This window comes from Panthera onca, chromosome B3 (assembly GCF_046562875.1).
Source record: "Panthera onca isolate mPanOnc1 chromosome B3, mPanOnc1 haplotype 2, whole genome shotgun sequence".
Taxonomy (NCBI): domain Eukaryota; kingdom Metazoa; phylum Chordata; class Mammalia; order Carnivora; family Felidae; genus Panthera; species Panthera onca.
Window position 1 is genome coordinate 125,441,585 of NC_138344.1, and position 19,482 is coordinate 125,461,066.

Genomic DNA, 19,482 nt, shown 5'->3' on the forward strand with positions numbered 1-19,482 from the left:
TATCTTTGAAACCAACTTTGAATCTTCTCATTTAAACATGGTTTCATGCAGGTGGAAGGAGGAATCATCTGGTAAAATGAAATATGGGTTAGTATTATTAAACTTTTGGGGTTATGTTATGTATTCATGGCTCATTATGAAATATTTTTATATCCCTTTGTGCTTCAGGGGATGAATAATATCACCGATACAAATTTATAAAGCTTTATGTTTAACATAAAATAGTTTAAGAACTCATGGGGCAATCTAGTTTACAATTAAAATGTCGCGGGCAGTGAGTCCCTCATTAAAAACACAAAGTAAAACTTAACTCACACTATTAAAATACCTCCATTTGTTACTACAAACACGCACCATCTGGGGTTGTTTCGTGCCTCCCAATTTCTTATTAGCAGGGGAGAGATCTAGGTTGACTTCCTCCAGAAATCAGTATGTCTTACATAATGCAAATGCACACTGCTGATTGCAAGTGGTCCTTAATTACTGATGGGAGCCTCTGACCAAGTGCTAGTGCTGGAATGTGTCCTTCACCAGTGCTCTAAAAATGACTCAACTCGCAAATTCCTACTGAGGTTTACTTTTCTTCTTAATGATACTGCCTTTTATGATGGGAAGAGATAAAGTTTAATTATTAAAATTTAAAAAGAAATACCCCCCCCCCCCTTTTTTTTCCCTCAGGTCAAAATAATGGTAAAGAGAGCTCCGTTACCAGGTGCCAATTTCTATGTACCAGGTACTATGGCAGCATGATCTCTCTCGTCCTCTCCACAGCTCTTTTAGCGAGGTGTTATTGCCCCCATCTTTCTGATGGAGAAACAGGCTTACGGAGGTAAATAGCTTGCAAAGGCAAAATAGCTGGTGGGTCGCAGATGTGGGCATGATGATTCTCTGGGGGACATTGCATCATAAAGATATTATGAGGCTGCTCTTTTGGGTTAATGACTATTGGTATATAGAAGATTAATGCACAATGATTCTAGCTGCTTTGAAATACCTTGGTATTTTAGGCAGGGATTACAATCTACCTCTGCTTCTCAAAGTGTGTTCCATGAGCCAGCAGCTTCTGCATTACATGGACACTTGTTCAAAATACAGAATCTTGGGGGCGCCTGGGTGGCTCAGTTGGTTAAGCGACTGACTTCCTCAGGTCATGGTCTCGCATTTGTGAGTTTGAGCCCTGCTTTAGGCTCTGTGCCAAGTTCTGTGTCTCCCTCTCTCTCTCTGCCCCTCCCCTGCTCACTTTCTCTCTCTCTCTCTCTTAAAAATAAACATTAAAAAACTAAAAAATAAAAAAAATACAGAATCTTAGACACCATCTGAGAACTGCATCAGAAACTGAATTTTATTTTACATTACGAAATTTTTTTTTAACTATGTATTTATTTTGAGAGAGAACGAACAAGCCGGGGCCAGGCAGAGAGAGAGGGAGAGAGAGAATCCCAAACAGGCTCCACACCATCGGCACAGAGCCCTATGTGGAGCTCAAACTCACAAACTGTGAGATCACGACCTGAGCTGAAACCAAGAGTCAGGTGCTTAACTGACTGAACCACCCCGGCATCCCAGAAGCTGCATTTTAAAGAGATCAAGTGCTTTGTATGTATGTACTTTCAATGTTTGTGAAGCACTGAACTAGATGATCTTTAATTTACCTTTTACCAGTAGTACTGTGGTTTATGCAAAGAGGGAAACTACCTCTCCCTTATGTACCAAACATCTCTTGAGAATAGCAGCCCTATCTTATACAGTTATGTAGCCCCCACAACATTTAGCATGTGACTTTCCTTAGTAGTTGCTTAATACATTCTTGATGAATAAATGAATAAACAAATGACTATCTTCCATATGGAAATGTAATGATTATAATAGTTTGAATATTAAAGAAATCAACAATGGATATCAAAACATTTTTTAAATTGAAGTAAAATTAATGCAGTATAGTACTATATTATAATGTATTATTATATTAAAATGTATGTTATATAATATAAAGTATTATAATGTAGTATAATACAATGTTACATTAGTTGCAGGCATACAACATTGATTCAATTACTCTGTACATTATGCAATACTCACCACTATATGTATAGTCACCATTGGTCACCATACAACATTATTACAATATTATCGATATATTCCCTATGTTGTGCTTTTCGTTCTGTGACTTATTTATTTAATGACTGGAACTTTGTACCTCTTAATCTCCTTTATCTATTCTGCCCATCACCCACCCACCTCCCCTTTGGCAATCACCAGTTTGTTCTCTGTATTTAAGAGTCTGTTTTTTTGGGGTGCCTGGGTGGCTCAGTTGGTTAAGTGTCCGACTTTGGCTCAGGTCATGATCTCACCATTCCTGGGTTTGAGCCCTGTGTCAGGCTCTGTGCTGACAGCTCAGAGCCTGGAGCCTGTTTCTGATTCTGTGTCTCCCTCTTTCTCTGCCCCTCCCTTGCTCATGCTGTGTCTCTCTCTGTCTCTCAAAAATAAACATTTAAAAAATTTTTTAAAAAGAGTCTGCTTTTTTGTTTGTTTCTTCATTTGTTTTGTTGTTTAGATTCCACAAATCAGTGAAATCAGATCTAAGCATTTGTCTAACCATTTAATTTTTTTTAATGTTTCTATTTATTTTTGAGACAGAGAGACACAGAGCATGAGGGGGGGTGGCACAGAGAGAGGGGGAGACACAGAATCTGAAGTGGGCTCCAGGCTCTGAGCTGTCAGCACAGAGCCCGACGCGGGGCTCGAACTCACGGAATGTGAGATCATGACCTGAGCTGAAGTCAGATGCTCAACCAACTGAGCCACCCAGGCACCCTGTCTAACCATTTATTTAAAACCTCTAGATACAGTACCTTTCCATTACACCTTTCCCAATTTTCTAGCTTCTTCAAGGCAGGACAAGTAATTGTATTTAGTATGTAAGCCTAAACATAAAGCATTTAAGACTGAGGCTCCCAGGCAAGGCAAACCTTTTCCACTGGGCCTGTTACTAACTCTCCCCAAACTCAGACACAAGTTTCAATTCTATGTTCCTCATTATCTTGTCCACATTATTGATTGTAAGTAGCCTCTAATTTGTTATCAGTCTCCCCATTCTGTCTTTTGACTAATTTCTGACAACTATGAGTAAATAGTCTGAATTTTCTGGCCAATCCTTTATCCCCATATTAACTGTGGAAGTGATCTGTTAACAAAGTAGATGCAGATAGAATAGAGTTCCCCCACCCGAATGCATGCTGCATCCAGGATAGAATTGGGACTTGCAGTGAAGATACAAACAAAAATCATCTTTTAAAGCCATTAAAAATGCAGGATCTGGCATCTGGATGAAGGAATAGGTCTGGGAAGTTCTCCTGCATGAACATTACTGATATGTGTCCTGAGAACATTCAGAGGGTGTTCTGCAGAGAAAGCACAAATAAGACCAAAAGAGTAGGGTCTTTGCATGGGTTTCCACGAACCTGAAGTGGGTGACTGGTCACAGGGCTATTCACCTGCAGCAGTTAGCTTCTGGATAAATACCACTGTATCCCTGAATTTCAAAACTCCTAAGGGTTGCGTTTGGCAGCTGGGAGCAGGGTTAGAGGCCGTAAAAGATAAATTGGAAATGTGGAAGAGGGAAGGAATAGGATGACTAAAACTGGTCTGATTTTTCTTTCAAACTTTACTTCATTGCCATAGGGTAAAGATTGTTGAAATTGGCATGCTAATTTATGTACAGTAGATATAAATTCCTGTTTAGTGTTAACAAGTGCTATTTTTAATAAGTCTGAAAAGCAAAATGCACAAAGGTGAAGATTATAATATAAATATACAAATATAATTTTTTATTGCTCATTATTGCAAGTGACTTGAGAAATTAGGTATGATCTCTATCTTTTTGTACTTACTTAGGGCTGATTTGTGTCCCAGAATATGGTCTATTCTGGAGAACGTTCCATGTGCACTGGAGAAGAATGTATATTCTGCTGCTTTAGGATGAAATGTTCTGAATATATCTGTTAAGTCCATCTGGTCCAATGTGTCATTCAAAGCCATTGTTTCCTTGTTGATTTTTTGATTAGATGATCTGTCCATTGCTGTGAGTGAAGTCTCCTACTATTATGGTATTACTATCGATGAGTTTATGTTTGTGGTTAATTGATTTATATATTTGGGTGCTTGCACATTTGGCGCATAAATGTTTACAGTTGTTAGGTCTTCTTGGTGGATAGACCCCTTGATTAGGATATAATGCCCTTCTGCATCTCTTGATACAGTCTTTATTTTAAAGTCTAGATTGTCTGATATAAGTATGGCTACTCCGGCTTTCTTTTGTTGACCATTAGCATGATAGATGGTTCTCCAACCCCTTATTTTGAATCTGTAGGTGTCTTTAGGTCTAAAGTCGGTCTCTTATAAACAGCATAAAGATGGATCTTGTTTTCTTATCCATTCTGTTACCCTATGTCTTTTGATTGGAGCATTGAGTCCATTGACGTTTAGAGTGAGTACTGAAACATATGAATTTATTGCCATGATGATGCTTGTAGAGTTGGAGTTTCTGGTGGTGTTCTCTGATCTTTTCTAATCTTTGTTGCTTTTAGTATATATATATATATATATATATATATATACACACTATATATGTGTATATATGTATAGTATATATATACACATATATAGTGTATATATACATACACTATGTGTATACATATATACATACATATGTGTATACTATATACACATATATAGTGTATATATACATATATGTATATATATGTGTATATATGTATATATACACATATATATACATATATACACATATATATATACACATATATAGTATATATATCATATGATATATATTTTTTTTTCATCTTTTCTCCCCTCAGAAACCCCCCCCCCCCCTTAAAATTTCTTGCAGGGCTGGTTTAGTGGTCACAAACTCCTTCAATTTTTGTTTGTCTGGGAAACTTTTTATCTCTCCTTCTATTTTGAATGACAGCCTTGCTGGATAAAGAATTCTTGGCTGCATATTTTTCTGATTCAGCACACTGAATATATCCTGCCACTCCTTTCTGGCCTGCCAAGTTTCTGTGGATAGGTCTGCTGCAAACCTCATCTGTCTTCCCTTGCAAGTTAGGGACTTTTTTTCCCTTGCTGCTTTCATGATTCTCTCCTTGCCTGAGTATTTTGTGAATTTGACTATGATATGCCTTGTTGATGGTCGGTTTTTGTTGAATCTAGTGGGAGTCCTCTGTGCTTCCTGGATTTTGATGTCTGTGTCTTTCGCCAGGTTAGGAAAGTTTTTTGCTATGATTTGCTCACATAATCCTTCTACCCCTTTTTCTTTCTCTTCCTCTTCTGGGACCCCTATGATTCTGATGTTGTTGCTTTTTAATGAGTCACTGATTTCTCTAATTCTTAAATCGTGCTCTTTTGCCTTAATCTCCCTCTTTTTTTCTGCTTCATTTTTCTCTTTATGTTTGTCCTCTATATTGCTGATTCTCTGTTCTGCCTCATCCATCCTTGCCACCGCTGCATCTATCCGTGATTATAGCTCAGTTATAGCATTTTTAATTTCGTCTGGCCATTTTTTACCTCTTTTATCTCTGCAGAAAGGGATTCGAATCTATTTTCGACTCCAGCTAGTATTCTTATTATTGTGATTCTAAAGTCTAGTTCAGACATCTTGCTTGTATGTGTGTTGGTTAAACCCCTGTCTGTCGTTTCTTCGTGCTCTTTCTTTTGGGGTGAAATCCTTCGTTTTGTCATTTTGAAGGGAGAAAAGGAAGTAATGAGGTAGAAAAATTAAAATTAAAAAAATTAAATTAAAAAATATTAATATTAAAAAATTAAACACAGACACACACACACACACACTCAAATTGAATAAATGATGCTAGATCCTAGGTGTGTTTTGGTTTGGGTGTTGAAAGTGGTTTGACAGATTAGAGAACAAAAAGGGGGGGGGACAAAAAAAAGGAAATCATTTGAGAATTTGAAAAAATGAATACACTGAAGTAGACTAAAATGAGATGATGGAGGTAAAATAGAATTTGAAATAATATACACAGACGTAAAGAATATAGTAGAAAAAAATTAAAGAAATATTTTTATTAAAAATTAAAAATAAAAATGATTTTTCTTTTTCTATATTCAAGAAAGAGAGAAGAAACAAAAAAGAGAAAAAAAAGAAAAAAGAAAAGAAAAAAAGGAAAAAAGAAAATCGTTTGGAAATTTGAAAAAATTAATATACTGTAGTAGACTAAAAATAATGGCAGTAAAATAGAATTTGAAAAAAATTACACAAAAGTGAAAAATGTAGTAATAAAAATTAAAGAAAAATATTTTTAATAAAACTTGAAAATAAAATGGATTTTTTCTCTTTCTGTATTCAAGAAAAAGAAGTGTAAAATAGAAAAAAAAAGAAATAAAATTGAGTAGATGGAGCTGCTAACAGATTGAAGTAGGACTGAAATTGCTTCGTTTTCCCCTAGAAGTCAGTCTATGTAGTGCTCCATAAAAGAAACCGGCGGTGAGGTTTGTGTTCTTGGAGAGAGGTTGGCCCATTTGGGCGTGGCTCAGTGTAACGGCTCTGCTCTCCACTAGATGGCGCTGCTAGCCTACTGCGGTGGAGTGTTGTGGCGCTCATAGGTGCATATGCGCAAGCGCAGCAGCGGTGAAAGATGGCACCACCCAGCTACTCAGTCTGTTCTCCCAGATCAGCAATCGCGTGCCCGTCCTCTGTCTTCAGCTTTCGTCCACTCGCCTCTTTTTCACTCTCCGTGACCAGGCCCCAGGCAGTACCTCTCTCCCCGGTTTTGTCTCAGATGCGGCTGTTTTCCCCAGCCCCTTCCTTCTGAAGGACTGCGGCTTTGACCCGCTCCGCCCCCTGTGGGAGGGTCTCACCGAGCAATGGCCGAATGAGCAATGGCCGAATGTCGGCTGCACTCAGGAACGCTTGCTGGGCCCTGCTGCTGCCGGTGCCCCGAGACTGCAGCCGGGTGCCAGCCCGCCCCAGAAAAAGTTCACGAGATAGTGTAGCAGCAGCGTTTCAGGGATTATGGAAGATCACATCACACATCTGGCACCAGGCTTCACCCTTAAGGACCTTGTTCCAGCAGCGGCGAACGTGGCCGCCTTCTGGGGTCTGCTGGGACCAGGTGGCTTCAACAGTCTCTACCAAATGTCCTTCCAGCAGTGGAACCGCTTTTCCCCGTGTGGCCCGAGAACCTCCCGGACCCCACTCCGTTCCAGGGGATTCACCCTTCCCACCAGAGCACCACCAGGTATGGAGCTGTGGAGTTGCAGACTGCACTCCCTTGTTTGCAGTCTTAATGGAATTTAAACCCTCTCATTTCTCCTTTCTCCTTTCTCCCTTTTTAGTTTAGTCCCTGCAGCTGTTTTCAATTTTCCATTTTCTCTCCAGCTGCTTTTGGGGAGGGGTGCTTTTCCCGTATTCTCCCCCCCCCCATTCTCCGTCCTCTCTCTGCTTGCAAAAGCACCTCCCTTCCTGCGCTTTCTCGCTCCCCAAGTTCACTTCTCTGCGCTGCGTACCTGCTGAATTCTGCGGTCCAGGTTGTGCAGATTGTTGCGTTAATCCTCCAATCAGTTTTCTAGGTGTGTAGGATGGTTTAGTGTTGGTCTGGCTGTATTTCATGGACGGAGACACGAAAAACTTCCATGCTGTTCTGCTGTCTTGGCTCCTCCCCCTCACTTAAGTATTTATTGACAACTTATTTGATGACTTTATCACTGGATCAGTAATTTAGCACAAGTGCTTCCCAAAAGAAGTATCTGTTCTTATATGCACGCAAAACTTAAATGCCTGTTTTTAAAATCTCTTTCTATGCTATAGCCCACCAGCTGTTTGAATGTAATCATGTGCTGTTTAAACGTTCCGTGTTAGCTCATGTAATTCAGCTAACTGTATTTTAAAATTACACTATTTTTAATTAATCTTAACTACAACAATGGCAAATATCATAAACATCCATATTACAGAAGATAGGACCCTGGAGAGACCATCAAGTTGCAGTGATAACTTATTGGCCTGAAAACTGAATCTGTGAAGTTTCAGGAGGCTTGGAAATGCTTCCAGAACTGTCAGTCTCCCAGTTGGTTTTGCTCTGATTTTCAAAATAGAACTTTTTCTTAGCCCTAGATGTTTTTATAAAATATATGCTATGCAATTAATCAAGATGATGGAATGGATGTCTGTCATGATTCTCAGACACCTGGTGGAAATGTAGAACTAGTGTCTCTTTAGGAAGCAAAGTTGATTTAGTTTGGTTTCACCTCTATCTGCACATTTCTTCCATGAATTTGTCCAGTTACAAACAGGTGCCATATGGCCTAATAGTTAAGATTTTAGGCTACACTTAAAAAAGTATCCTCTAGTTGGGGCTCCTGGGCTGTTCAGTCGGTTGAGCGTCCAACTTCAGCTCAGGTCATGATCTCACGGTCTGTGGGTTCGAGTCCTGCGTCTGGCTCTGTGCTGACAACTCAGCCTGGAGCCTGCTTCAGATTCTTTGTCTCCCTCTCTCTCTGCCCCTCCCCTGCTCATGCTCTGTCTCTCTCTGTCTCAAAAATAAATAAATAAATGAGAAAAGTATCCTTTAGCTCTCAGGCAGTATCAATAGATTCATTCTGGATAATGTTATAAAGCTTATTTACTTGTTTTTAGAGTTTAGAGAAAACGTTAGAAATTTTTCTGATAGCAGCAGGATGGTTGAAAAACTTTCTGGTAGTGTGGGACAAAAACCACAAGAAAGTTGCCTGTAATACCTCAGTCTCTTGCAAGTCTTACTTGTTGGTGAATCTTAGGCAAGATGTTTTAAATCAACTCCTTGACCTCTCAGTTTCTCTGCTCTGAGTGCTTCTCCTGACCCTACTTTTAGCCAGTGTTGGTTCTGCTCTATCGGCCCGCATGGATGCTGCCTGCTGTCACCTTCTGAGCTACCAACTACCATTAGGTAATCAGTCTCCCTGCCCATGGGGTGCTGACCATGCTGCAATGGATAGTATTCTGTAGTCATGACATTCTATCAGTTAAGAGATGTGACTAAATCCACCATAATGAGAAGAATTCCTACTGCTGAGAAAAAAGAGCTACAAAATTTCATTTTTTTTTTTTGTTGATTGCAGGCAGGTCTCATTTCGAATATTACAGTACAAACATTTCTCCAAACAAAATACTGATTGATGTCATGAAAATAAGAGAACCATAAGTGACCATATACTATTGAAGTATGTCATCTAATTCCATTTGCTACCATACATGGGCCACGCATCTGAGCTAGCTGGGCCCATTGGATATATTCATTTAAAAAAAAGCATAAAATCTCAAATATTATAAAAGTCTGAGACCCTTTAGTGAACAGGGAAATGTCCCGTCCACTTAACATTTTTTTTAGGCATCATAATATTACTACATCATACTGTGAATACTGTCATATAAATATGATGATAAAAATATCCATAAATATTTTAATTGGTTATCATTTCTTTTTACAGTCATAGCAGTAGATAATATTTTCTAGGATAAATTCCAATTAAAATGGATTGACTCTAATACATTCACCTCGATGTTTATAGCAGCATTATCAACAGTTGCATATTATAGAAGAGCCTAAAAACCCTTATCATTCATCACTGATGAATGGATAAAGAACATGTGGTATATATATGAACTGGAATATCACCCAGCCATAAAAAAGAATGAAATGAAACCTTGCTATTTGCAATGATGTGGATGGAGCTTAGAGAGTATTATGCTAAATGAAATAAGTCAGTCAGAGAAAGATACCACATGATTTCACTCACATGTGGAATTTAGGAAACAAAACAGATGAACATAGAGGGAGGAAAAAGAGAGGCAAACCAGAAAACAGACTGTCAACTACAGAGAAAAAACTGAGGGTTCCTGGAAGGGAGGTTCGTGGGGGGATGGGTTAAACGGGTAATGGATATTAATAAGGGTAATTGCTGTGATGAGCACCGGGTGCTATATATAAGTGATGAATCACTAAATCCTACACCTGAAACTAATATTACACTGTATGTTAGCTAACTGGAATTTAAATAACAACTTGAAAAAAATGGGTGACCCTTAAAGTATAAGCTTCGAGTCTCTGAAAATTTGTGTAGGAAGTTCCCATTCTCTATTGCTGAAGCATAAAAATGAGATACCATTGAAAATAGTGCTATTAAAATAAAGGAGATATAAATACTTGAAATTATAACGCTCTTAATAATATTTATTGAGAGCTTACAAAGTATCAGACTCAGTGAGAAGTCTATTACATACATTATTCCAAATATAACAACTCTATAGCATGATGAATTAACTGAGGTTCAGAATTATGGACTGATTTTCCAAAGGTACCACTGAAGAGACAAAATTTAAATCCAGTTTTGTCTGATTCCAAAAATCTTATCTTTTTTCCTCCTTCATGACACTGTCATGCTAGGTTCCTCTTCCCTAGCTGCTAAAATCTGAGACTTACAAGATGATTGGAATGATTATGACAGGCTATAGCTCCCCTTCCTTTCCGATGGGAGGAAAAAACAAATGTGGCAACCAGGTGAGAAAAGTATAGAGACCTATTTGCTCATTAAAGCCCTGGAGACTGACAGCTATACTTCTGTGAAACTTCGTGTTGTGCCCTAAGGCAAAGCAGTTTCCTGTTGCTATAACATTTATCTTCAAAAAGTGCCATTGTGTTATGCCATTGCCAACCATGTACAAGCTAGACTCATGAACTAAGCAAACATTTTCAAATGTTTGGTCAATGTTGTCTTTATTCTTAAGGGAACTGAAGGAGACGGAAAAGATGTGACAGTCAGCCCCATCCCTCTTATATACAAGAACACAGAGTAGGGCTCAACATCCTGAAGTGTGCCCAAAGTAGAGTGCTTTGCATGGTGGAAGGATCTGAAAGCCTTTCAAGCATAAGGAACTAGAAATCTCTAGGTGAGGAATAGAGGATGGTGACATCCTTTCATTTGTCCTCCACTAATGAGAAATCATCATGTTGAAAAGGCTTAGACCTCCTTCTATGCTCTGAGGGGACAAAATTAGAGTGGCTGTTAGAAGGTAGATATCGTGTCTTCATAAGAATGAGATTCCTAATGGTTTAGCCGTATAAAATTTTCATGGGCTGCCTTATAAGGTAGTGTGTTCCTCACCACCAAGGTATTTGTACTCCTATATGGGATTGTTATTACTTGGGGACTGTAGATCAGTGGCTTCCAAGTAGATTTTTTTTTGTAGTAACTGTAACTTTAAAAAAATGTTAACGTTTATTCATTTTAGAGAGACACAGTGCGAGCAGGGGAGGGAGGGGCAGAGAGAGAGGAAGACACAGAATCAGAAGCAGGCTCCAGACCCTGAGCTGTCATCACAGAGCCCCACGTGGGGCTCGAACCCACAAACCAGGAGATCATGACTTGAGTCAAAGTCAGACACTTAACCAACTAAGCCATCCAGATGCCCCTATAACTGTAACTTGATCACCCTGACTCCAATAAAATCTTTCCCGGAGTTCAAATATATGAATCAGGTAAACATGGTACTTCTTATGTTGGATTGGAACTGAAGTATCATTGAGGACCTTAGGGTTCCATGAAACACTGTTTGAAAAGTATTAAATATTAAGCTCTGGATGAGGACTAGGTAGCTCCAAGGTCCTTTCCCTTCTGAGAATCTATGAACAAATTAAAACTTTACATAGAATGATAATTGAGTCACCCTCTATAGAGCATCACACCTGAATTTGAACAAGACAAACAACTTTAAATGTCCAGTCTGTTTCTTTCCTTCTCCTTTTCTTATGTCCTAATGGAGCTGAAGGAGGCCAATGAGGCAATAATCAATCATGAAGATTTTACTGAACCCCACTCCTCTTGCCATTTTCCACCCTCTCACACCCTTCTTACCAGGAGAAGAAATAAGTGTGGCAAACAGGTGAGAACTGAATGGGGACTTGTTTGACCAGTACAGCACTAGAGCCTGGCTTCCATACTGCTTCAGAATTTTATTGCATGCTCCAAAGCATGTTTGCTATTGCTACAAATTTTATCTTGAAAAAGTATTATTTTGCGTTATCTTTACCATGGAATTTTGAAAGGTTTTCTGATACCTTTTAAAGATTGAGGCTGAGTAAGGACTTTGTGCTCAAGGTGGAGGAAACCAAGTTTTTTAAAACTGATTTTACCTAATGACAGTCCTACAACGACTATATTTCATTAAATCAGCTTCCCAAAGGTCTTTATTTACTTCCACATGTCATTTCTAAATTATATATCTTCAAAGATTCTCATCAGCTCACCTTCCCTAAAGCTCCATGGTGCCCATTAAGTTGAACTGTAATAAAACAAAAATGGCAGATTGGAATTGGAATTTTATTTTCAGTTTGGGTTAATTCAGAGTTCTCCTTCTGAAAATATGAGAGCAGGTGAAATTGAAACCTTAGTAACTGCCAGTTGCTTTGTCAAGTTAAGGTTTAATTCTCCAGAGTGGAAACTGCTTCCTGTTTTTCCCCAAAGTAAAGCTAGAGTACGAGTTAAGTTTTTAAAATCCTGGGTGATCAATTCATATCTTTATGAATCCTTAAGCATTTAGGAATACATACAGCTGTAAGTTATCTTACTAAAAGAAACCCTACTGTATGTCTTGGCAAACAAACTTTTTTTATAAGTAGTAAATAATAAAAAGCTGATTGTATTTATTGATTAAAATATGAACTTATATTTATTGAGTATGTTGATATTATACTAGACATTTGGATATATCTCCTACCTAATGGAGATTAATTTCATAAGTAATTATTTTATTAAAATGTGGGGAAATATATAGATATAGATTTTTTCTAAGTTTATTTCTGAGAGAGAGAGCAAGTGGGGGAGGAGCAGAAAGAAAGTGGGAGAGAGAGGGAATCCCTGTGATGTGGGGCTCACTCACGAACCATGAGATTATGACCTGAGCTGAAATCAAGAGTTGGACACTTAACCAACTGAGCCACCCAGGTGCCCCAACCTATAGATAGATATATAGATATATAGATATTTTTAACATGTACTTTAGTTTTCTCTTGACATTGGCTTTAGTCAGCTAAAAAAGGAATTGACTTATTCACAAACAAGTAGAAGCTGATAAAAGGGATTTCCAGGCCCTTAGTTCTAAGAAATATTTTTTTCTCCTCCCTACATATTAGATGTGTTGACTTGTATTGATTCACACAATTAGGATGACCCAGTGTATAATCATCCAGTGGAGATGGTTCTCATAACCTGACCACTAATGTCATTATAACTATTACCATTTAGGGAATGTCTATATGTGATTATCTGCATGCATTGTCTAACAACTCTCGCAATAATTATAAGAAATCCTATCATTTTTCCCTATTTTACAGGTGAGTAAATAAGAGGTTCAAGGGTCATGATCTTACCTGACATCAAAAACCAATAGCATCAGAGTTAGCTCTGCTTAGTTCCATACCCCACATTCTTTCCACTGTGCTGTCCTGCTCACACCGCCATTCCCATGCCTTTGTGATTGTCAGGACCTGACAAGTGTGAGCAAGTGTGAGTGTTACTCAAATAACAGCTCTGCTGCTGGAAGCCAAGATTCAGGAGGGATTCTACGACTTCTCAGCTGGGTCAGAAATCAGCCCAGGGTCTGAGTATCCCAGCAGTTCTATGTTGCCTCATGACCTGCAGAATAATCTGTTTTCTAGTGGTGGTCAAAAAGCCAGCAGCTATTCTATTCCTAGAGTGTTCTTGAGAGAATCTGCTGGACATGTTTTGCCTGACTTGGTTTTATTCTAAGGGAGAACCCAGAGTCTAGGATATAACATTCTCTTCCAGTCAAGGGACAGCACAACTTCCAGATTGCTCATAGAAGCTGCTGGACACAACTACTTGCAAGGGCTAACGTTTAATGTGTTGGAAAGTATATCACAAAGCGGAGTTGCCGGCACCTGCTAGTGACATTCTATGTTTCAAAACATTGGAAATTATCTCCATATTGACATAACACGAATTTTCTCTCTGAATCTTGTAGAATTTATCAGTTTAAATTAGTACAATTAGTGCAAATTATTCCTTATGGATGGGCCTTAGTTCATGAATTATTTGGTTTGTAATGAGCTTTCTTTAAGTGATCAGAGAGATGGATGTTGCTTTTGTGTGAATTTGCATCTTTGCCAGTCAATACAGCAAATAGCCCCCATCATTCACTATGGCTCCAAGGACGCAGGGAGTAGAAGAGCGGAAACAGACTGGAGTGGAAAAAATATATTGAGCAGTAGGGTTTTCCAGGTTCTGATGTTGGAAAGTTGCCTTTCTACTAGGACTGAAGCCTTGAAGTCAATTAAAACTATGCATGACTAAAATTTTTTCCTGCCCCCATCCTCAGGCTAGAGGGAATTTGCATCTTAACTATAATTAAAATTCCATCTGAAAAAAAAGAAAGGAAAACACTAAGAACTCCATCAGAGATCTCAGGGTACTGTTGTTATTGTTCTTGTCTTCTACATTAGCTGGATTTCCCCATTGGATTATATCTATTCTTTGATATTCCTCCTAGCATGCTGGAAAGCCATAGAGGTGCTATTGGTGGGATATATTAAAGAAAGGGACAATTAAAATGTAGTTTATGCACACCATTGACTTTACTTGTTATTAGTCGTTGTTAGGATTGTTCAAAATCAGTTAACTCTTGGGAAAAATGTGTAAATGCCTCTTTATAACTTCTATGTTCTTAAGTATTTAGCCTCCAAAGATCCCTTCAGAATTAACATATATATATCCCCTTATATTCATTCCCACTTTAGCCCAATTGCAATGGAATACTTACTATTATTGAATATGTCATTTAAGTCACGCCTTGTGTCTATGATCATGGTGCCACTTACATAATTTCTTCTCATCCTTAAGTGCTAAAGTGCTACCTTCTCTGAGAGGCCTTCTTTGATATTAAGTCAAAACTAAATACTCTCTCATTTGGATTCTTCCATCAAATTAAGTGCACATTATGTCACCCCTTCCTGTATTTGAGTTAGTTATGTTATATGTTGGTCTTTCTCACAGATCGTAAACTCTTTGAAGGCCAGTCATTTGTCTCATCTCTCATCTGGCTCCCAACACATTTCTACTAGTTTTAAATGAGACACAAAGACAAAGGCAAAATGTAGAGCGAGTAGAAAGCGAGACCTGAATGTTTGTGCTTTGGAGTGAAAGGAAGAAAGAACTTTGTAGAAGAAACACATACAGCATTGCTTTTTTTTCTATTTCCTTGAAAATCAAGATTTCCTCTTCTCCATTTGCTTTCTGAAAAATGAATGCTGGGAAGCTTTTTCTTTGTGAGTAAAATTTAATTATGTCCTAGTAATTTCTTGGAAGAGGCAAGGGTTTACTGGGTCTCCTGATACTGCATAGTGTTTGGGTCCCTTGTGCAATCACACTCAGGGCCCCAGTGTGAACACCATTGTGCTCCTAGATAATTGGATCCATGTTCAGAGTTTGATATATTTTCCCAGAGAGGATTGGCTTAAAATGAGAGGCAAAGTTTAAAACAGTGAAAGTGGAAGGAGTAAATTAGGAGGACAGTTTTTTTTTTTAAGTTTTTAATTGAATCATTAAAAATGCCATTTTGAAACAGGGCAGGTAGTGTGTATTAATCGCAAGCATTAAAAGAGCAATAAATGTTACAGCACCTCTTTTAGTCATGAGTGTTGAGAGCTGTTAACAGGATTTCACAACTGAGAGAGTCACCCACGTGTATTTGATGATCATTTATTCGCACGCTCCCTATGTGCCTGGTACTGTCTCAGGCTTGAAGAAAACTTATCCTAAAAAAAAACTCAAGCTCTGTTGTGGAAGACCAATCACACAAATAAGGGGTGTACTTAGAACTGTGGAAGCACAGAAGGAACAAAATAACTCTCCCCAAAGAAATCTAGGAAGTCTTCCCATGGGAGGTGATATCTAATATTTGTATTGAAGAATGAATTTACCTGGCCAGAAAAAAGAAAAGTCAAGCAGAGAATTTCATGCAGAGGGTGCAGACTATGTACAGACATGGAGTCGCCAAAGCACATGTGTGCATTCAGGAATGCTGCATGGTCCAGTGCAGTTAGATGCAGGGTAGGTGGTGGTATTGCCTGAAAAGCGAAGCTGGGAATGTAAGGGAGTGAGTAGTGGTGGAGGGTTTTCTGTGCCATGACCAGAAATCTGAACATAATTACAGGAGTAATCAGACCATATGCCTTCATACCTTATAAGGACTTTTCGCTATTATAGTCATCTGGGACTGAATTCACAAGCATGAAATCAACAGTCTAAAGCAAAAGAAGTGTCGATGCTTTGAGGCTAGAGACACCATCCACTAAATAACTCGCAGGATTGTTGAGGGTGAAACCATTCAAATCCCGTCCCTGAGTGGATTTTGACCTTCACTTCCATCCCCATGAGTACAAATTGTAAACTTTCAGGGAAATTATCTCTGCAATTAAAACGAGAGAGTCAGCTAGTGCTAAATTATTTAAACCTGAATAATTGCTTGATCATTCGTAATTGGGGACTTTGGAACTTTTACAGAGTTAAACTTAAGGACTCTGAAAGGTCATGAAGATGCCCTGAAGTTCTTCAAGTCACGTTTGAGCCCTTCGGGTCTTTCCAGCTGCAGGTCCTAAGTGGGTGAAGAGCAATGACTGCTTTTTGGAGGCTGATGAGAATACATCTAAGTTGTAATAATGGAAGCTGTGTAAAGCTCTTAATTTTCCCTCTTCCTCTGGAAACAGGCCGCATCTCTTACCACAGTGAATTGACGGGCTGGGAATGAACAGCTCAATTAACAACTCCAACTTCCACTGGGAGATCGGTAACTTTTCAAAGAATCTTTGTTCACTGTCTTCCCCCCTCCCCTCACCCCCCTCAGCCCTTTGGCTACACAGGCAAAAATTAAAATTCATTTTTACCTTCCCTTTGTGTCTGTCTTCGTGGATCTTTTCTTTTTGTATGTCATCTATTGCTTGTAACACAGACTGTATTTTGATATTCTACTAAGAACAGGAGGATTTGGGCAGGGTTAGAAGGTGTCTCTCCTTGACTTCTCCATTTCAAGTATACTCGAGAAATCCTAGATGCAGGTGCAGATATGAAAAACAAAGAGTTTGGCTTTACCATGCCTTTCTCTTCAGAACCCCTTTCTGTCCCAAGGAGATGAGAGAGTGTGAATTATGAGATCCTTTTCAACCCAATCCCTTACCCAATTGGTGCAGAGATGAAATTATGTTAAAAAAAAAAACTCTGATGATAAAACAATATTTTTTTGAATGTAAGATACTTAAATAAAACATTAAATATATCAAATGTAAAATTGATGGGGAAAGCATTCCTAAAAAGATACCATAAAGACTCTAGGGAGTGTACAAGAGAAGTAGCCCATCCCAAAAACTTCCCTGTCACTCTCTCTCTTTTTTTTTTAACCTTGTTAAGGGCTTGAAATAGGTGGGGGAATTTAAGCTTTTTTTTTTTTTTTTTTTTTTATGTGTAAGTGTATTCTTTCAAAGAAGCCATAAAAACATTCCCTCCTTCTCCACAGACTGAGCTAGAGTGGGGAGGCTGAGGAAGAGGCAAAAGGTTGCCCATGGGGTGTAAGCCCCCCATTTTTCTATAACCTGTTGGGGGGGGTTGTACTTTTGGTGTTATGTTTGTTTCCTGCAGTTCCTGGGTAATAGGGCTTAAGTTGTACTTAAATGGTATTATTTTGACCAGTAAATAGTACTTTTAGTGGATTCATAAAGTGTCTAAAAATGGTTATCATAAATCTCATCTTCCTGCCAAGATTAAATTTACAACCAAAATTCTGATCAATTCAGTTCAGCAAACATTTATTGAGCACCTCTTTACTGGTGCGACGTTTAGACCAGTGAATAAGAAAAAGGCCTCACCTGCAAGGAGGTCAAGTCTGGTCAAGGAATAATTATCAAAAAGTACTAAAGTACATTCCACTAACTCTATAGGTATTTGGGGGATGTAGATCCTAGAAAGCATTTTTGGTTTTCTTTTGAGGCTGGTATATTTTAGGGGAGAAAACCTAACTATTGGATGTCATGTACTAAGTGACAGCTATAAGCTGATTTTAATACTAAGTTAATATTAGGTTTAAAAGAAAACCATGGTTTCCAAATATAGAAATTGGGGTTATCCTTCTGTAATAAAACTTTTCCTCTGAATCTCTTACGTTTAGTGACTGGGATATGCAGATTAAACTGATTAACAACAGGATCACAGGAGAAGAGTTTATTTGTGTGTATATGGAAGCTTACAAAAGAAGTAGATCTTTATTTATTTGCTTAGAGAGACAGAGACAGCACGAGTGGGGGAGGGGCAGAGAGAGAGGGAGACAGAGAATCCCAAGCAGGCTCAGTACTGTTAGCATGGAACCCAACATGGGACTCGACCTCATGAAACTGTGAGATCATGACCTGAGCTGAAAGCAAGAGTCAGACGCTTAACCCACTGAGCCACCCAGGTGCCCCAGAAGTAGCTCTTTAAATAGTTAAAGACTTAGTAGGGGAGATATAATAGGGGAAAGTGGGAGGAAAGAAAAGCTTCTATGGGAAGAACAAATAAATTTCTTTAGGCAAGACAAATGGGTTTTTAGGAGAACAAGAGATAAAGTTTGTGATGATGTTTGTCTATGCAGATGTGAATGGTCTTTCCATCTTCTTCAGGGCTATAAAACTCCCCAGAGTGAGGGATTTATGGTAGGTTTACTCTCCTTCTTCCTCCTGGGAGTAGACCCGCCCTGAAGAGATAATTTGTGGCAGCCTCATTTCCCAGAAGTTGTTGCTTTTAGTCATATAAAGGAAGTTCTGAGAAGGTTTTTTTTCTGCATCTGTTGAATCTCAAATGTCTTCAGTTTAAAATAATTTTCATATTAACTATGGGGTTCCAAGTGAGTCCTCACAATAGGAAGAAAAGATTTTCTTTTGTTGTTGTTTTTTGTTTGTTGGCAATTGAGGGTGAGATTCTTTGCAAGGAGAAGCCTGATTTCATTTTGGCATGTAAAGTAATGGGCATGTTTGATTTTGAAGATTAGTCCCTTCAAGCATAGTCTAAACTTGCTATAGTTAGATAAATGACTCTTCACTAGAAATGATGGTAACTATGAGTGTTTGGAATCAATGAGCCCCAGGAGGAGAATGAGGAGTTCAACAGAAGGGAGCTAGAGACCCAACAATGTGGCAGAAATGAGACTCAAGTGAAGCAGGAGATGGTGAGGAAAATCATTCTAGAAATGGGAATAGCTGAGAAAGCCAGAGAACACTGATATCTGGTATTGATGTCGATTATTTAAATTCTTTAAACGTTTATTTTATTATTTTTGGGACAGAGAGAAAGAGAGCAGGGAGAAGTACAGAGAGAGAGGGAGACACAGAATCAGAAGCAGGCTTCAATCTCTGAGCTGTCAGCACAGAGCCC

General features: G+C 38.6%; 1 protein-coding gene across 3 annotated transcripts in view; it reads left to right on the forward strand.

The window, feature by feature from the left end:
* Positions 1 to 16,975, forward strand: part of LOC132668519 (uncharacterized) — a 209,705-nt gene extending 192,730 nt beyond the window's left edge. Inside the window, exons 1-3 of one of the 3 annotated variants that reach the window (XM_081795813.1) lie at positions 6,528 to 7,274; positions 11,840 to 11,953; positions 15,082 to 15,347. In XM_081795813.1, coding sequence (XP_081651939.1) covers positions 6,909 to 7,274; positions 11,840 to 11,953; positions 15,082 to 15,159 — 558 coding nt within the window. In that variant the 5' untranslated portion in view covers positions 6,528 to 6,908 and the 3' untranslated portion in view covers positions 15,160 to 15,347. Of the gene's footprint in view, positions 1 to 6,527; positions 7,275 to 11,839; positions 11,954 to 15,081; positions 15,348 to 16,590 lie in introns of those variants that run through there. The other 2 variants (XM_081795814.1, XM_081795812.1) reach the window with 2 other exon arrangements.
* Positions 16,976 to 19,482: the final 2,507 nt, after the last annotated feature.